The sequence below is a fragment of the Periophthalmus magnuspinnatus genome, chromosome 8 (assembly GCF_009829125.3).
Source record: "Periophthalmus magnuspinnatus isolate fPerMag1 chromosome 8, fPerMag1.2.pri, whole genome shotgun sequence".
Taxonomy (NCBI): Eukaryota; Metazoa; Chordata; class Actinopteri; order Gobiiformes; family Gobiidae; genus Periophthalmus; species Periophthalmus magnuspinnatus.
In genome coordinates, this window is record NC_047133.1 from 12608117 (window position 1) to 12627649 (window position 19533).

General features: G+C 38.2%; 1 protein-coding gene across 2 annotated transcripts in view; it reads right to left on the reverse strand.

Annotated features, from left to right (window-relative positions):
* Positions 1-6068: 6068 nt before the first annotated feature.
* Positions 6069-19533, reverse strand: part of spag9a (sperm associated antigen 9a) — a 36819-nt gene continuing 23354 nt past the window's right edge. The window contains exons 16-31 of one of the 2 annotated variants that reach the window (XM_055223726.1): positions 18807-18986; positions 17994-18123; positions 17814-17900; positions 17294-17395; positions 17015-17201; positions 15777-15995; positions 14937-15141; positions 14503-14616; positions 14246-14326; positions 14105-14172; positions 13444-13595; positions 12442-12613; positions 11506-11619; positions 7762-7935; positions 7100-7237; positions 6069-6412 (exon numbers count right to left, since the gene is read on the reverse strand). In XM_055223726.1, the coding sequence (XP_055079701.1) occupies positions 6297-6412; positions 7100-7237; positions 7762-7935; positions 11506-11619; positions 12442-12613; positions 13444-13595; positions 14105-14172; positions 14246-14326; positions 14503-14616; positions 14937-15141; positions 15777-15995; positions 17015-17201; positions 17294-17395; positions 17814-17900; positions 17994-18123; positions 18807-18986 (2239 nt within the window). In that variant the 3' untranslated portion in view covers positions 6069-6296. The remainder of the gene's footprint in view (positions 6413-7099; positions 7238-7761; positions 7936-11505; positions 11620-12441; positions 12614-13443; positions 13596-14104; positions 14173-14245; positions 14327-14502; positions 14617-14936; positions 15142-15776; positions 15996-17014; positions 17202-17293; positions 17396-17813; positions 17901-17993; positions 18124-18806; positions 18987-19533) is intronic. The other variant, XM_055223727.1, reaches the window with a different exon arrangement.

The following is a 19533-nucleotide window of genomic DNA, read 5'->3' on the forward strand; positions in this document are numbered from 1 at the left end:
AAGTCTAAGTATACAGAAGCTAAAGACATAGTGGCTGAAGTGTCTTGCTCAGTGAAATAGCAACACCTACTGACAACTGGAGCTGCTAATTGTATGTATGTGAGTCACCAGGCTGCTCTTCTTTGAAAATAAATAAATATATAACTCCAAACTAGTTTCACAGAATTAAAATCTAAATAGTTTATATTCATAGTGTATTTAAGGTTGTACACATTTGAAATTATATGAAATATGATTGGAATATGTTCATTAAAGGGGTCATATTACTCTGTTTTCTGGTCTATGTTCTAATGTTGTTTCTTCATCACAAACACACCTGGAGTTGTGTTTTGTTTCATTCGCACATGTTTAACACACAAACTCTGCATATTTAGGCTGAGTTCTTCTCTCCAACAGAAAACACTCTGTTCCACCTTGTGATGTCATCATGTGGTAATACAGGAAGTGCTCCACTGTGTTTTTAAACTCCATACACCTTCACTAGAATCATTTGGATTACTTCAACCCTGGAGCTTCCAAACTCTATGGAACAAAAGGTAAACGGAGCTGTTAACATGAAAACTACCACTTCATGACATCACAAGGTGGAACAGAGCATTTTGAGCTTTGGAGATGTCGACAGACTAATAATAAAGAGCTACTCAAACATGTGTGACTGAAACGAAACACAACTCCTGGTCTGTTTTTGAGAAGGTAACAACATTTTAGCATGGCTTAAAGCTCACCAGAGTCCTTTAAATGTGTGGATTTATTTCAGATCAATTTATTTTCAATCATTGAAACCTGAAAATCTTAGCTAACATTTTGTCAAATCATATAAGGCATTTTCAAAAACAAGACTTCACTATAAAATACAAAGGGGAACACCATGTACTAGATGATTACATAACAGCTGACTGTACTCACACTATATGGGTCTAAACCAGGACTAAGCCAGAGCAAAACCAAGACTAAACCAGGAATCAACCAGAGATAAACCAGGACTAAAGCAGAACTAAACCAGGACAAATCCAGAACTAAAACCAAAATTAAAACAGAACTAAAACAATCATTAAACCAGGACTAAACCAGGACTAAACCAGGACTAAAGTAGACCTAAACTAAGACTACTAAACCAGGACTAAACCAGCCTTAAACCAGAACTAAACCAGTGTCAAACCCGGACTAAACCAGGTGTAGCATCACATCCTGCACATCTCTACTCCTGCACTGCATTAAACACACTGAGTGATCCATATATGGTCGTCTCCCTGTCACCGGAAGCACACGTAGCTGCCTTATAGCATGTGCACCTTTTTTTCCCTTTTTAAAAAAAATGCAGAATCCCCTCGTGTCGTCAGCACGCTCTTTGTGTTTTGGTCTTGTCGTCAACCCACGCGCACATCCTTAAAAGGGGGAAGGAGGGGGAGGTGGACGGGGTTTATTATATGGGGGAGGGGGTTAGGGTGGGTGGGGGGGTTTGTGACGTAATTTTATGGAGATGATGCGAGCTGATCGTCAGTATGGGGAGGATGGAGAGATCTGTGGAGTCATAGTGCCAACTGCTGGACATGAGGAAAAGTATATTTGTTTAAAATCTATATATAGTAACAAAATAAATAGTTAGGCATAAAAATAATAGGTATAAATTGACTCTTGCGCTTTAAGCCATGTTATAATTATGTCACCTCCTCAAAAACATACCTAGAGTTGTGTTTTGTTTCATTCACAGATGTTTGAGTAACACTTTATTATTAGTCTGTCTACATCTCCAAAGCTCAAAATGCTCTGTTCCACGTTGTGATGTCATGAAGAGGTAGTTGTCAAGTTAGCAGCTCCTTTTTACCTTTAGTTCAGTAGAGATCGGCAATTCCAGGGCTGAAATCATCCAAATGATTCTAGTGAAGGTGTGTGGAGTTTAAAAACACAGTGGAGCACTTCCTGTATTATCACATGATGACATCACAAGGTGGAACAGAGAGTTAACATGTGTGAATGAAACAAAACACAAGTCCCGGTCTGTTTGTGATGAGGAAACAACATTAGAACACAGATCTGAAAATAGTGTTATATGGACCCTTTACAAAAAAATACATACAAAAATAATAAATAAATAAATATAAATAAATAAAAAATAATAAATAAATAAATAAAAAATAAAATTAATAAAAATAAAATACAATTAAAAAATAAAATTAATAATAATAATAATAATAATAATAATAATAATAATAAAAATATATAATAAAATAAATAAAGAAATAAAAATAAATAAAATAAATAAATAAATAAAATAAAAGCATGTTGTTTTGTTTTGTTAGTTTTGGTGGTTTTCATTGCACTGAAAAATATAGGAAAAAAATGCATTCTTACTGTGAGTGGGGCTAGCATCTCCACAAACCTGAGTCTCTTCCTGCTTGTTTCCATGGAAATTGTGCTCCTTTGGCTATAATATTCCACAGTACAGTATGAAACTTTCTGCCACCTACTGAAAGTTACACAGTGTACCTTTGAACAGAACATAATACAGATACATATTTAAAATAAACCAATGTATATGATGAAGTAACTCTTCTGTTATTCACTCTGTGCTGTCATATGGGGCTCATATTAGATTCTTTAAACTCAATGTCAGATTTTCTTGGGACTGTGCTTCTATGCAGTGAGGAACATGGCGATGTGAATGAGAGATGCATGTACTGGAGCTGGAACTATGCCTGAGTGAGTCTCCCTATGTGATGCTGCCATCTGGTGGTAACAAATCTCCTAAGACAACTTAGATCACATGGCATCAGTTTTGTAGAGTTTGTAGAGCAGGTCTTCTTTTTTCCCCTACCGATATACATTTCTATTTCACTTTGGCAACTGTTCCATACCAAGGCTTAACATGTTGTTTTTGGATTTTATCTTTGGGCTATTGTTTGTGAAATGTACATAATGAAATGGCCATAGTCACATTTTTTCACCTTTAAAACACTCAAAGCACTTTACATCAAGGAACCACTCACCCAATCACACACACACATTCATACACTGGAGTACGCAGACACTGGTGGAAGGAGGGTTGTTTTTGGCAAATCAATCTAAAACTGACAATCCCCAAATCAAGATTATGAATTAAACACATTTTAACCCCTATAGACATTCATTTTTGGCAGTGTTGTAGCTGGATGTATTATTCAAAAACATCATATTGTAATATCTTTATTTTTTTTTTTACCATTATTAACAATCATGTAAACGTATTGTTGGACTGTTTTGGTCAGAATCGTCTCCTGACATATGTTACGCATGTAGAAAGTTACATTCTGAACCAGACCGAGCCTGGCAACAAGGAAATAAATACTGGAATGGCAAAATTTTACAATAAAAACAAACAAAAACAGGAATTGTGGTTCAAAACATGGACAAAGGAAAAACTTGTAGCCATTTTGAGTCATGTTACAGGATATGCTAAGTTCATAAAGTGTCTGTACATCGATAAAAACATAATACGCTACGCTGCTCATTTTTGTAAAGAATCATTTGTGCTAAAAATAATTACAACCAAAAAGGTGTGATGCTAAAATTCCTTCTTTCAAATGATTCTCAGTAAACAAAAACACAGGGGCGTTTCTAACAAAAGGCTGGCTATGCGCACGGACCCCATTTTGAATTAGGGGGCCCCAAATTGAATAACATTGATAACATTGTCTGTGTATGGTCCAAATTATTTTTATATTGTTGTGATATTTACCACTTTATAACAGTTTGTCATCATCAAGCAGTAATACAAATGATCTTTCACATATTTGAGCGAAAAGTGTCTTGTTACAGTACAGATATTTTGAATAAGCAGCTCCTGAGGTCAAAATCTGTCTGCAGCTAATTATAAACCGTTTTATTGTCCGATAATCAAGAAGTGTGCGGTTAGCATGCAAGTTGTTGTCAGCCTTACAGCAGTTTTTTTTTTTTTTTTTTTTAGCTCTCCCTTTTGTATAGAGCAACTTAATATTTAACATTTTAATATCAGACATTAGCATGATTAGAAATATGTATTATCAATATCAAAGGTTAGCACAGTTTGGAATTATTATTTTTTACACCAGAAATGACACTGATTCTCATTGAATTTAAGCAAATGGAATTTTTGTGCATCATAAGTGGTTCGTAACACCTTAAATATTATCTTTGGCCCCCCAACCAGCATCTTGCACAGGGCCCCCAAATGCTAGAAACAGCCCTGCGACACATGGTTCTTCAAGTTATAAAACAAATACTGAAAACATGATTAAAATAAGTAATGCCAGATTTACAGTTTGAGTTGTCCTATGCTTTGGTTACAGGGCCGACGCGTGTTTAGTAACAAATAACATTAGCACACAGCAGTTAGCATACAATGCCACAGGTTTTGTTCAGAAAACTTCATGTAATTAAGTTTTAAAGTGCCAGTTAGTTTGTTTACAATAGACCAAGACTCACCTCAAAAAAAAAAAAAAAAAAAGTCATATTGAAGATTACTACATACAAATAAAAAATATAAAAGTAGCATATAGCATTTACGCTGCAAAAATAAATATTGAGTGGTTTAAATGACTTGGTAGTAGCTTAAGAAAAATTTTAAACTAGTCTAAAGGCCGTATCAAATTTTTCCCCATGTATTTTAGCTAAATGAGCCAGTACAGATATACTGCCCCAGTACAGATATACTGAGTTGAAATAAGTCAGATGTGTACTGTCTACATCTAAACGTAAAGCATTTTAGTGCCTGATAATCAGAAAGCACACGTTACCATGCTACTTGTTGTTGTTAGCATTAGCGTGACAGCAAAACTCATCTCCTAGAAGTTGTGAACAGTATAAAAACACATCGTGGTGAATAATTAAAATGTTCTGAAGGCATAAGGTAAGTGAGGAATAACTTTGGACCACTGCAAACCGTTTAAAATGAAGTACTTTTGCTTTCCACATATTTAAGAAAGTAAAAATCAGGTGCAGCACGTTTAATCATTTTTCATTTGAAAGAAAATTCCACTCTTGTTCTTGAAATAATGGAAAAGAAAACCATATTTTGTTGGCAGCAAATTTTGCCTTGAAAACAATATCCCAACAAAGTATTCCTCACTTACCTCACAACTTTTTTGCTTTCTTGGTAATGCTAACAACTACTAGCATGCTAAGCGCACATTTCCTGGCTAGCGGACAATAAACTGCTTCATAAATAGATGTAAACAGAACACGGCGGACTTATTTTGACCTCAAGAGCTGCTCATACAATACATCTGTACTGGGGCAAGACGTTTTTCTCAAATACATGTGAAAAAACGCAGTACTAAGTCGACATAAAATTTTAATTAAACTCAATAATTTTAAAGATACTTATTTTTGCAGTGTAGAGGCATCTTTAACCATTTGTTCGTGCAATATACTCTAATATATAAAAAAAACACATAATTATTCAGTCATATCAGGGTTGTCATGGCGATATAGTATGTAGTGGACACTTTAACCCCGGTCTGTGGAAACACACACATGTACGCTCACTTCAGGATTACAAATGTTTCGTTAGTGTGTAATACAAAATATAGCTCCTTTTTCTTTCTCAGGGTCCCTTCTTTTTACACATTTTCAAATTTTGCTTGCGTTTTTTTCATGAGTGCACCTGCTTTTTAACAAGCAACCTATAGCTTCATAAAATACACATACACCGTGAAAACATGAACATCGACATGAGTTAAAATGACTTGAATTCTTCAGTTTAGAATAGTTGATTTGATTTGAGTAGTTTTGACTAGATTTTCTTAAACATTTCTGACATAATCCATATTGCAAAAAATCTATTGCCAATTTACTTACAATCTGAATTTGAAAATATTCTGTAATGCTATAAATTAATTAAATGTATTATATTATATAAAAAAAGTAAAAACATCAAAATTTCTCAAATGCAGATTTTAAAAAACGTGATGAAATATGTAAATTAATGAAAACTTGTCAAAATAATTCAAATCTAGACGATTTTAAATTCATGAAATATTCTAGATCCAACAAGTAAATGAATAAAAACTTGTCAAAATCACAGATCTAGATTTTTTTTTTTTTTTCATCAAGTATCTTTAACTCATGTACAATTTTCATTTCTGCAGTGTACTTCTCCAAATAAAATCAAGGAATCAACTGTACAAAACTAAAAATATATCTTACAAAGTAGTGACTACACAGGCATTAGGGATAAAAGGAGGAGGGCTGAGACGGACATGCACGGGCAGGGTGGAGCGTTGGTAGTTCGTTGGGTGGAGTCAGAAAGAGAGAGAGCTGTATTGCTCATTGGCACGTGGTCAGTGGTGTGCGGATGTGACCTGCCACACGATCAGGTGACTGCGCTCGGACTTGGGAGGAACTGTCTGACCGGGACTCAAGTCTGAAACACCGTCCAGATCACTGCCCTCGTCACCTGCACAGAAAACGACAACAAATGCTCTAGAAGGAGAGGGAGACAAGATGGATGCATTTTAAAGGAGATATATTCTTCAAAATTAACTTTTACATGTTTAAAGGTCCTATATTACACAAAATTGACTCTGGTGAGCTTTAAGCCATGTTATAATGTTGTTACCTCCTCAAAAACGTACCCGGAGTTGTGTTTTGTTTCATTCGCACATGTTTGATTAATCCTTTATGATTAGTCTGTCTACATTTCCAAAACTCAAAATGCTCTGTTCCACTTTGTGATGTCCTGTAGAAGTAGTTTTCACATTAACAGCTACCTTTTATCTTTTCTTTAGGAGATATTGGCAATTCCAGAGCTGAAATTATCCAAATGATTCTAGTGAAGGTGTGTGGGGTTTAAAATCACAACGGAGCACTTCCTGTATTACCACGTGACATTACAAGGTGGAACAGAGTGTTTTCTGTTTGAGATAAAAATATGCAGTTTGTGTGTTAAACAAAACAAAAAACACAAGACAGGTTTTTGACGAGTGTGTGTAATTTTGCGTACGTCTCCTTTAAATATTTCAGGGAAAGTTAGTCACATTTGGTTGTTTCGTAGCTGACTTTTTAAGATGGATGCCCTTCCTGACACTACCAGCCACAAGCACTATAGTAACATAAGGTTAATCTTCTCGTGGTTAGAACATACCCATTCTGAAGTCGATGTAGCCCTCTCCTCCGCTCATCACCAGATATGTTTTAGGCTCAGAAGAGTTTGTGTCTGAGGACTCAGAGGGAGGGTCGTCTGATCCTGAGTCTGCACTGCCAGGAGGGGGCACTGCCTGACCTGGAAACACAACCAACGCAAGTAAGATGCCAACCAAAAACACCATCTGGTCAATACCATTTCATTTAGGGTTTTTTCCCAACAGTTTCTTATACCATCAAATACAAAGGACTTAAACATTACATAAACTCTGAATGAAATGTGAATGTAGAAAGTAAATCACAGACAATAAGGTTGTATATTATTGTGTTTACAAAATTGTGAATATAAAAACCTTAAATATTTTCGTGGACTTGAACAAAAATTGTAAGCTGGATCTATGCAATCTGTTACAAGATCCAAACAAGCTCAAAAGAAAAGTGTTACCGTCACACCGCAGGACATTTTTCTGTATTTTGCTCAAATAATAATACAAAAAAGGTTAACATCACTTCATTCTAAAACTGTGTGTAATTCAATGTACTCAAAATGTACTCTAATACTGTTTTGAGTACATTTGAGTAAAACATTTACTTACATAGAGCAGATACCATGAGATTTGGTAAAATGATATAGTTATACATTTAAGTAGTATGTGATTTTACCTGGCACGGTGACAAAGAACTTGACTGCGTCCCTGTGTCCATGGAAACAGAGTTGGGCGTGTGCCATGGAGCAGTACGGTACAGAGGTGCCAGGCCCCGCCCCGTCTGTGCCCTCCTCACTGTACACGCGCACGGCTGCTCCAGGACGGTTTGGCACTGATATGCTCTGGTTAGCTGAGAGGGAAGCAGAGGTGTAGTCAAGAAAATCATTTACTCATTTTAAGAGCTGACAGTCTGAAGAGAGCAAGTCACAACTCTACTCTGGGTCAATCACAAAGCTGCCAAGACGCCTGCATATTTTAAGGTTTCATTTTTTGGACTTGCTCCAGAGTGGCACTTTGATGTCATAAAAGAGGTGATTTAATTTTTCATTCCTGTTTCATATTAATAGACTCTAATGGCCGTACAGTCAATTGTAATGACAGAAATACACACTGTTAAAGTTTTAAAGTCATTAATGGTGTTAAATATTCTAATGATGAGGGCAACAGTAGCTCAGGTCGTAGTGTTTATTCACTGATCCAAAGGTTGTCAGTTTGAATCCTGCTCTCGACATAAACATCATTGGTCGACTGGTCAGATTCACTGACCCACAGGTTGGTGGTGCAAATCCAGCTCCCACAGATGAATACTATTGTTGTGTCCTTGGGCAAGACACTTAACGCACCTTGCCCCCCATGTCTGTGTACACTGGTGTATGAATGTGTGTGAAGGTAGAAAAGCGCTATATAAATATGTGGCCATTTACTATTTACCATAAAATAGTACCATTTAAATAGTTGCCTCTATTTTGGGCTTCTTTTTGTAGGGCTTGGGTCACTTGTTTTCAGGGTTTTTTTGGTGTTTTTTTTCAGAAGTTTAGTCGCTTGTTACTTTCTTAAAATCTGGCAACCCTGGTCCATTAAGGCTCGATGCATTTCAGAGCATGAGTTTACACTAAAGTTTAACAGCCAATGGCAATCTACTACTTAACACACTAATAATCACTTAATATTCATGTGGGTTTACACCTTTTCACACACAATTCACAGTGTTGAAAATAATGTTCCAGTCAGTACAACACGGCTGATTATTTAACTGAGTCTCAGCAGGTGACACATCAGACTCAGCTCTCTTGTTTCATTCAGAGGAGCTGCAAAGTTTTTCCCTTGCTTTGGGAAGTAAATGAGACCGAAACAAGGGATTAGAGACAAATAGATAATGATTGGCTAAAAAAAGACACTGGCCATAAAGACTTTCCTGGTGTTTCATTGGTTTAGCGCTGGCACATGGTCCAATACTCACTGTTTTTAACACACATGAGATTCTTGTGGATTGTATGGATAAACATTATTACTTGGTGACTCTTTGTGATGGGAGTACAAACAGACACGTGCAGCTGAGTTTACAGATCATTAAAATAATTAGTGATAGTGGACACGGGCCTCTGCTCGCGCTACTAATAACTGCAGCTAATCTAACATCTGTTTGATGGTTACACATGTATCAACGCTGTCATGTGGCGTGCACATGTTTGTAATGCTCTGTTATCTGTGCGTTTGGTAAATGCTGTGTCGGCCGTGTAAAGGGTATAGCGGTTTGTTCTGTGATGTTATGACTTTACAGTTGTTAGTCTGTTTTGGGGATTTTGAGCTCTGTGGTGAATAATATCTTATAATGATGGCTCTGGATGCATTTGGGAATTTGCAAGATAAATAACACTGAATATAACTTCTTTTACTGGTAAAAACTGCTGGATGTATTGAAGGATTGTTTTGTTTTTTTTTGTAAATAAATTGTTTATCTAGTAATTACCGTAAATTTCGGATTATAAGCCGCTACTTTTTTTCCACGCTTTGAACCCTGCGGCTTTTACAGCAGTGCGGCTTATATATGGAATTTTACTGGATAACGACCCCTGGGGGGCGCTCTCTAGCTGTAAACGTAAAAGTGAGACAGACGTGGGGAAAGATTCTGCTCTGAAGAATTCACTAGTTTTGATTTTGAACGATCATTTTGCGCATCATGAAATGGATATGATGCAGTTTTTAAGATAAAGAAACAGAAAGGAAACAGAGCAGGGGTCGGCCTTTAACACGCACGCAAAGAGCCATTTGGACCCACTTTCCACATAAAATAAAACACTGGGAGCCGCAAATACTTTTTGACATCTAAACTGAAGATAACACTGTATAATAACAATAATGTAACGGAATAATGTAGGTTTTACTTTCACGGACAAGCCTTCTACACGTGGCAGATAAATATGGCAAAAACAACTTAAGTGCATTAAAAAAATACAACTCACCAAACCGCTGCATCATGCATCGCGCTGATTATGTGATTATGTCTACTCTACTCCGCAGTTTCTTTAAAAAAACAACAACAAAAAAACTCGTAGCGTATCGTTTAATCCCAGGTGCTTATTCTCCATGTGCCAAAGCAGTTTTGAAGGTTTCATTGCCTTATTTGCTTTTCCCGTATGTTACGCAGAGCGGACTCTGTGCGTGAGTCACCTGTAGCGACAAACCCAGATTTTAAGTAGGCATTGTCTGTTAAATTTATCTTTCTTTTTCTTGGAGGTCGTAGTCTCTTCTTCTGGCTCCTCAGTTGTCCTTTTCCCCTTTGTTAAAAAGATCTCCAAAGACTTTTGTTTTGGCTCATTTTCACTCGCTTGTGGCTCTACTTTTGTGCGTCGTGTCTGATGTGTTATACGTGATACGTCACCGCGGAGACAAGAGCAGATAATATACTTGCTACTACATCAAATAGATTTCTGTGGCGATTTCCAGCAGGATTTTCATGATACATCTACGGACGAGCTTATTAGTGTGTCATTAGGGACGGGCCAAAGTTGCTCCTGACCCCTGTGCGCACAACGTCTCAAAATCAGGGCTCTTTACGCAGGACTGTGAGCTGTGTCTGTGTTAGTTCCCAAGCCACGCAGAGCCGCAGTATGAGGCGGAAAGAGGCGCATGCGGCTCCGGAGCCGCGAGTTGCCGACCCCTGAAATAGAGCCACTGCACGTAAGATCGACATCAATGAATCCAACTTGGTCAATGTAAAAAGACGACAAAAGTTTTCAGAGGAAATAAAAGCAGATTTTCCGTGTTGGTGCAGCTTTATTTTCTAAACCTGCAGATGTGTTCATCCCGTGTTGTTGTCGTGTTGGTGCCAATTTTCAGGCACAGTTTAAAAAAAAGCGTGTCGGTGCACCGTCTTTCTGTGTAAATATCTCATGTTACAATATGAAAACCTGCGGCTTTTATTCAGGTGCGGCTTATATATGTACAAAATTGATTTTCTCTTCAAATTTAGCTGGTGCGGCTTATATCAAGGTGCGCTCTGTAGTCCGAAATTTACGGTAGTTACTTTCACCACACAGTTACCAACGCAATTACTTTGGGGAAAAAGTAACAGGTAACCATAACTAATTACTTTTTTTGAAGGATCTTGCCCAACACTGACCTTTGCTCTAAAAAAGAAGTTGTGTGCCTCTGACATAATGACACTGAAGTAGATTTAACCCCACCCCCTTCCCCTAATATTGGTAATGAATACACTTAATGGGTCATAGAAATTAGTTATGAAGTACTCTACAGCTGAAATCTTACCATAATGCTGAAAAATAGCAAAACATTCTCCAGTAGTCTGAATAAAAAGTATTGATGAAAACTATTGCCCCCCAAAATGTATTGTTCCATCTATCACATATTGAAAGATAAATCATACAAACCTTACAAAGTGAAGTTTAACAGTGCGTACCTTCAGACAGAGGGATGGAGATGATGACTCCGTTTCCTGTGCCCACCCAGAGCCTGCTGCAGGAGACAACCAGAGCTGTGATCCTGACGAAGGAGAAGCCCAGTCTGCCCGTGCCTACAACACATATACACACACGCATACATCATTAAACCAAGGTAAATAACACAGTCAAACTAGTGCAGACCTGGTTAACCTTTAGCCCTGAATTAGACCTGGTTTAGTTTTACATTAGTCCAGTTCGCAGTGAGTGTTACTTGAGTAAAAGTATCACATGGAAAAAAACATAAGTATAAGATTTCAGTACTAATTTAAAATGTACTTAAAGAGTAAAAAGTTAAAGTATTTCACACATATTTTGAGATCTTAAGAAGCGTCAAATGTACAGATTTTGATACAGATTTGTGCTGAATTTTTTATCAACAGAAACAATTAAGTCAGTTGTTTTTTATGGCTGTTGTTATTTGTATATTTTTGTTTGCTCCAATTATTAACGCGTTAGAAATAAACCCTCAGCCTTTTCAGCAGGTCTCAAACAATAATGAAGAATATTTTGCTTTTCAGTCCTGATCAAAAATATAGTGGAGCAGAAAGAACAAATACCTGCTCTCCAATGTAGTGAAGTAAAAGTAAAAGGTATTCCACTTTAAAACCTAAAATTTGTACTTAAGTTCATTACTTTACTACTTTTACTTTATGTTTTGCTACTGCCAGTTTGTAACCCTAAAACTAGTAAAATGTAACCTTGTTTATGTGGAAAAAAAAAAAAATGTACATAATGTTACCAAATCAAAGTATGAGTTAAGAAATTTAGGTTATGTATTTTAGTTTTTTTGCAGTAGAAGCATAGTTATGGTTCAAAGTACAAGTACCTTTGCCCACCATTTCAGAACCAGGTATTCTAATTTCAGATCTAATTATCCACTCTGTTTTTCTTACCTAACATCTTGCTGACATAGGGCTCGATGTCCACGTCCTGCAGGTGCTGGTAGGTGTGTGCGTGGAACAGGCGCAGCGTGGAGTCCAGCCGGATGGAAACCCAGATGCCCTCCCCAACCCAGGCCAGCTGCCGCACCTGGCTCTCCTTTCGCGGGTGTGCGTCGAAACACTTCTACTCAGAACACAGAAGATTAAATATGTGATCTGAATTATAAATGAAGGGGCCTGGACTGTGGCTGTGTACTATGCAAATTTCTGGCTCGTCTCCATGGAGATGTTAGTGTGTTGCCTGGAATATTTCATAGTATGGCATTAAAAGTACTGCATTCTTACAGTGAGCAAGGTTGCTCTGACCAGTAGGTTTGTAGTGTCAGTTGCTTGTCTCCATGGTGATAGATGAGTTAAATGACATACCATGGAGCATTTCAGGCACAGAAGCATCTCCATGGAAACAAGCGGATGGCGGACTCTACAGCTGAAAAGTTGTATGCATTTATTCCAATAGAGGTTATGCACTGACAAAATTGTTCTTGAAAAATGCTCCTCCATATTTTGACTGAGGCACAAAATGTGTTTCTTTGCTTTTTTATCCTCATTTTTGTCCTGGAGCCATTTTTTTTTTAGGCAAAATTAGCTTTATATGGCAAAATGGCAATGAAGTACTTTCTCCATTGTTGCTGTGACTGTGCAGAGCTTAGCTAGTTTGTTAACCAACAATAGAGGGAGATAAAGGACACTTCCAACTTGCCCCACAACAATTAATCTCCTCAACACACGGACTCAGAAACATATTATTTAAGAAAAGAAAGGCTCATCTGCATAACCTCTATGTGGAGTTTTTTATGGGCCAATACCAATATTGATATTTGTCAGTATCGATATATTCATTATTTGTTATTAAACATATATATATGGTGGACCACACATTGCACCACATCACAAAGTTTTATGGTAAAGTTTTGTATTTCTCCTAAAACTGTGTAAAGAAATGCTTGTCAGTACCTCTATCCTCATGGCTTTGGGTTGGATGACGTAGATCTTGTTCCTGTATCCACACCACACTGCGTCATGCACCACACTGATGCAGCGGATGGAGTGATGAGGTCGGCCCAAGTCCAGAAGGTGGTAGTTAGTCAAGTCCCACTGACCGTCAGCTCAAATTTTCGAGAAGAAAATGGATATTAAAAATAAGAGTGTGGTAACAGGAGCAGTTATAATCTTATTACATCATCATGGAGTTTATAGTATTAAATAGGGTGTCACGGTGTACAATGCATTCCTTTGTTGCTCTGGCAGAAAACAATGCAAACTATACAGGCCAAAAACATCGTTGAAATTGTCATCAGTAAAATAATAGGATCTTGTTGTGTTTAATAGCTAACCCTGTAGTTTAGACCTGTGGCAAACGCTTCACAGAAAGTCACACCAACGAAAATATTTGGCTTTCAAGTATATAACAGTACTATTCCAGGTCTAATCCAGGGTTAAAAAACTTCAGTCCTAATCCTTTGAATAAATTACTGCTATTGAAACGCATTTAACAAAAATAATCATAATTTATACATTTTCCATGTCATGAGCTCAATATGTTAATTTGTGTGAAATATTGATAGAGCATTGCACAGTATTGTAGTATTAACGTTGAGTAAATAAAAGTACATACCAATGTTTCTGTGGAAAATGGCTAACGTCCCGTCAGCCAAAGCTACAAGCACTCGTCCTTTAACATGGCTGCAACAAGTTTTTTATGGTATTAAAAAAAATGCTGTAGAATATTTTGAAAACAGTTTGACCAAATACTCACACTATGCCAAGAATGGAGTCCTTTAGTTTGATGGCATGCAGACACTTCCTCCACCGCGCCACTGACGAATGCACGTATAGACTAAAGAGGATACGAAAGTCAGTATACAGCAATAAAGTATGTTTTTTTTAATATAAAATAAAACAAAATATTGTCGATTTTACAACTCAAGATCAGACCAATCATCTGTAAATAATCTCTGTTTCCCTCTTTGGGTGTGTTGGCACCAGTACACTCCATGTTATCCTTGTACTCACCATCCGTTCTGGGCGCCCAGCCACATGGTGGGCAGAGCACTGCTCATCCTCAGCCTCTCTGCATCAGGGGCCTCTGAGGGCTCTGGTAGAGATGTGACCTCTGACCCTGGCTCCCTGTGGAACATAAAGACATTCCAGTGTCATTTTAAGGTGATTCAGGGACTCAGTCTTATGTAATAGATGTGATATGTCTTGTCACCTGCACTCTATTTCTTCTGATTTACATATTTGCAGAATTTTTATTTCATTACGTTACTTGTACTTTTTGCACTGTGCATCTGTACCTTATTTGCCATCAACGCTAATTGTAATAATAATGATAATGAGCCAATTGCATCATTAAATAACTACCACCAGCTTAATTTCTTAATTTTAACTAGGCCTCTAATGATAAGCCCTCCGTCCCACACGAGAGCACACAGCCCCTCCTTCACCTGTGTTCTGGAGCAGTAGGAGCAGCCTCAGACTCCATGCCCAGAGGGTCAGTGAACACATGCTCAGTGTAGATGCCCGGCTGGCTCTGTTCTGCCCCCTGCTGGCCCTCCCCCTCCTCCTCGTCCACCCCCGCATTAGCCTCTGTGGCTTCTGTGGCCTCTTCTGCAGCGTCTTCTGTCGGACTGGTCTCCCTGGAGAGTTCCACTGGGAGGAAAAAATGAGAAACAAAGTGTGCATTCAATCAGGAGGATTAGATTATCGATCTTGTTCCTGCTTCCCGTTACCGTCGGCCAATCGCAGTGAGCTAACTTTGCCTCTGAACGAAACACTTCATACAGTGAGTATGAAGAGTAGTTGCACCTCGAGATGGATAAATCCAGCTATTTCAGTTCTGATACAAATAATTTGGCCAAATTAGTTAGTAATCCTGGTTTATTAGGCTGCCTACATCTCCAAAACTCAAAATGCTATGCTCCACCTTGTGATGTCATGAAGTGAGAAGAGTTTTTAACAGCAACCTTTTACCTTTAGTTCAGTAGAGATGGGCAATTCCAGGGCTGAAATCATCCAAATGAGTCTAGTTAAAGTGTAAGTTTAAAAAGCACGTCCTATATTACCACGACATTACAGGGTGAAAAAGTATTTAAGAACTTAGCCTAAATATGCAGGGTTTGTGTGTTAAACATGTGTGAATGAAACAAAACACCAGGTATGTTTTCAATGAGGAACATTATAGCATAAGTTTACAAATTATCTAAGACTATTCAACTATGACCCTTAAAAAGACTGAGAATTTCTATAATTAAACTGCACAAAAAATATGTATTTTTAGAACTCACCTGAAGCCGAGATGCCGCTGTGTTCTGTGGGCTGCTCGCTCCCCTTTGCCCCTGCTGTCTGTGGTACAGCTGTGGTTCCCTCCGCAGCCAGAGCACCGTCGCTACCTGTGGAGCCGACACTAGCCACGCTGCCCGCTAAGCTAACCCCGTCTCCAGCCTGAGTGCTGTCCACGTCCTGGGGAACCTCCTCTCCAGCAGGAAAGTCTGTCTCCAACACTCCTGGAAGAAACAAATGGGTGAATAAATCTAGTGAATAAAAATGCCTATACTCAATATTTCCCACATATCTAAGCAAAATTTGTCTTGCCCCCTACAGATATTTTGACCTCAAGTGCTCCACTATGTACTATTTTCTGTCTGATAATAAGCATGCTAGTTGTTTACTATGATGACTAAACTCAGCTATGGACTCTGAAAGTTGTGAAAAACAAAAAAAAAAACTCTCTGTGATGAATAACTTTGGACGATTTGCAGTGGTCCAAAGTTATTCCTCATTTTCCTAATACATTCCGAGCATCCTAATTTTCTTTGAAGATAGTGGGATACAGATGTTAGCCAAAGGAGTGGTTAGTGGTTAAGTAGGTGTCCAGACTATGGCTTAGGGACCCTCAGACCAATTTTGGTTGGCCCTCGGCATTCCTGGTGAATTGGCCGAAATGATCATGAATAATACATTTTACAGCAAATGACTGCATCTTAAGCTCAACAGCAATTATTTTGGTGTGAGACAGACCTGTTATTAAAGGTTGTATATTACACACAATGCTTTCTTGTGAGCTTGTGTTTTGTTTCATTCACACAATTTTGAGTAATCCTGGTTAATTAGTGTCTACATCTCCAAAGCTCAAAATTATTTGTTTTTGTGTCATATCAGCACTTTTCACAACTTTCAGAAGCCAGAGCAGAATTTTGTCGCCACGGTAATGTTAACAAAAACTAGCATGCTAATTTAACTAGATGCAGACTGTACACAATTGATCTATTTTGCCCTCAAGAGCTGCTTATACAATATATCTGTACTGGGGTGACACATTTTGTTCAAATAAAACATTTTGTTCAAATAAAACAGATACAGCCACTTTCTCAAACAATATTAACCTTCAACTATCTTCCTTACGATGTTGTTAAGCCTCTATTAACCACCAGGAAGAGCATTTTTGTTGTTTTACATTTTTACTGTGTGCTTAAAGTAGACTTTGCGGCTACTCTCCCCCCACTCTAAATGAACCATGACTTACCAGGCACACTGGCGATGCAGAGCACATGAGTGTTACAGGCGTAGAAGGAGTCCAGGATATCTGCAGGCTGTGTAGCATCCAGGACCATGACTTTGGTGGAGGAGTGAGTGCTAGTGCACACCCACACCCGACTCGACAGCTCATCCTGGGCCAGAAGATCCCTCTCAGCCTCCACCTTTTCTTGGTCCTACAGAGAGAACATCACATACGAAGGACAGGTATATGTTGTTAAAGACTGTGCATTGGTCCCATAAACATGCTTATATCCTTGGTGCTCACCTTGTCGTTGTCCAGCTGGTCTAAACTGCACTGAGAGCCCTTCTTCTGCCTCTGGAGCTCTGCCCTGCCCCCGGACATGTTGACCCCCGCTGCACACCACAACTGTAGAAAGAATAAAATCAATATTCACAGTTTTCAAGAATTCTCCACTTCTTTCAAGACCTCAACTGTTTTTAAAGTCCATACATATTCAGTAGAATAATTTGCAAGCTTTCATCCCTGAATTTGCCAATCTCTACTGAACTAAAGGTAAACGGTGACATGAAAACTAATACTACATAACATCACAAGGTGGAACAGAGCATTTTGTGCTTTGAGTAACCCTTTATTATTGGCTTGTCTACATCTCCAAACATTTACTCAGCGTGTGAATGAAAAAAACACAAGTCCAGGTATGTCTTTAACAGCATTATAACATGGCTTAAAGCTCATAAGAATTTATTTTGTGTAATATAGGACCATATATAAACATTAAAATAAGCACAGGACTAATACAGTATAGATGTAACTGTCCCAGTACCTTCATAGAGGTGTCCTTCTGTTCCAGAGGCCTCAGATAAACGGGGACAGGCAAGTTCATCTTATGCTCATTCTGTCCACCATTAATCTGAAAAAAATATTACAGAAACCATGACACTGACCATCTAAATTTTAAATTCTAACCTGAAAAAAACAAAATAAAATCCTGAGGACATCCCACCTTGCATTTTCCTGGGAGGCTCCAGCCATGGGCAGTGACCCGGCCGTCTTCCTTCTGCATGTGAGCCTTCACCTGTCGATACTGAGCTCTCTTCTGCTCTTTACGGGATGGGGAGCTGCATACCTCCTTCCTGAGGGAGCAGTCATAGTAGCATAAGTTTTAAATTAAAGCTGCTTTTTCAGTCATAAGTGCTTCATTGTGGTCATAATATTACAAAATAGGTTTTCATGTTGCTGGTGACAAGAAAATAAAATAAGAATGCAAAAGGACGGTGGTCATCTAATGGGAGACAAAAAGACATTGATGCAAAAATGTACATCCAACATCCAACATATTATATTTCACTAGGTTATACAAAGCCATATTCCAGAACATTCTCCATGGAGATAGATATGTATTATGCTATACTGTGGAAGATTATAGCCAAAGGAACAACATTTCCATGGAAACAAGCAGGAGGCCACCCTCAACCAGGCCAAATAAGTCAGGGTTGTGGGAATGCAAGCCCACTCACTGTAAGGACACATGTCTTTCAGTGTAATAAAAAATGTTTTTTTTTTGGCAGAACAACTGGTTCAACATTTAAAAAAATGTTGAATCAATCATTAGAAGTGCTATTTATCAGCGGGTAGAAGTGAATAAAGTCACAAACTAAAAATTTAAAACAGCTCACCTTTGGATATTTTCTCCTTTATAGTATTGTTAGACTTTTTGATTTACATAATTTCCTGTTATAGGCATCATTTTGAGGATGTTTAGACCATTAAAAATACTTTCATGACTGCTACAAGCCTATTGCAGACATAGACTCACTCTTCATTGAGGAAATCAAATGTTTTGGACTTCTCGGTTGGGAATTGGGAGAAGGTGCTGCTTCTCTTGACCAGGCTGCCCGGAGCGTTGTACTTGACGTTGGACTGGGTGTCGACCTTCTTGAGGGCGGGGCTACTGCTGCTGCTGCTGCTGGAGGAGGAGCTAAAAAGTCTGCTGAAGCTGCAGGGGTGGAATTATAGAGAAGCCAAAGAGGACAGGGTAAGGAGAGGAGGAGTGCAGGGAGAGAGAGGAGAGCAAGGCACGGGTCACCAACCAAACAAGACAACGTGGAGAATCAGAATGCATGCAGGGAATCAACATAAAATGAACTCACACTACTACCGCCTACGTAGAATTAAATGTTTTTGTAAATTATGTAGCTTGAATGACATTCCTGAAATGCATTTACATTGCAAGTTTGCTATTCCTTTCTTCAGTATAGTTCAACTGCTTTTTACCAGGTCTGTCCATAAAGCTGGTCTATTCAACTTGCACTCTGCCAAATCAGGCCTTCAAAAGATATTAAGATAAAGGATATTTAGTCATGGCTTAGTCCTGATTTAGACCTGGTTGATACTACTCTAGTTTAACTCTGGTTTAGTATTGGTTGACAGAGCAATGTTCGTAAAGCCTTGTATATTTTATGAGAAAAAAGAAAAAAAAAAAAAAAAACAAAAACTTTAAATTATACCACATTTTAGCATAAACAACATTATACACAACTGGT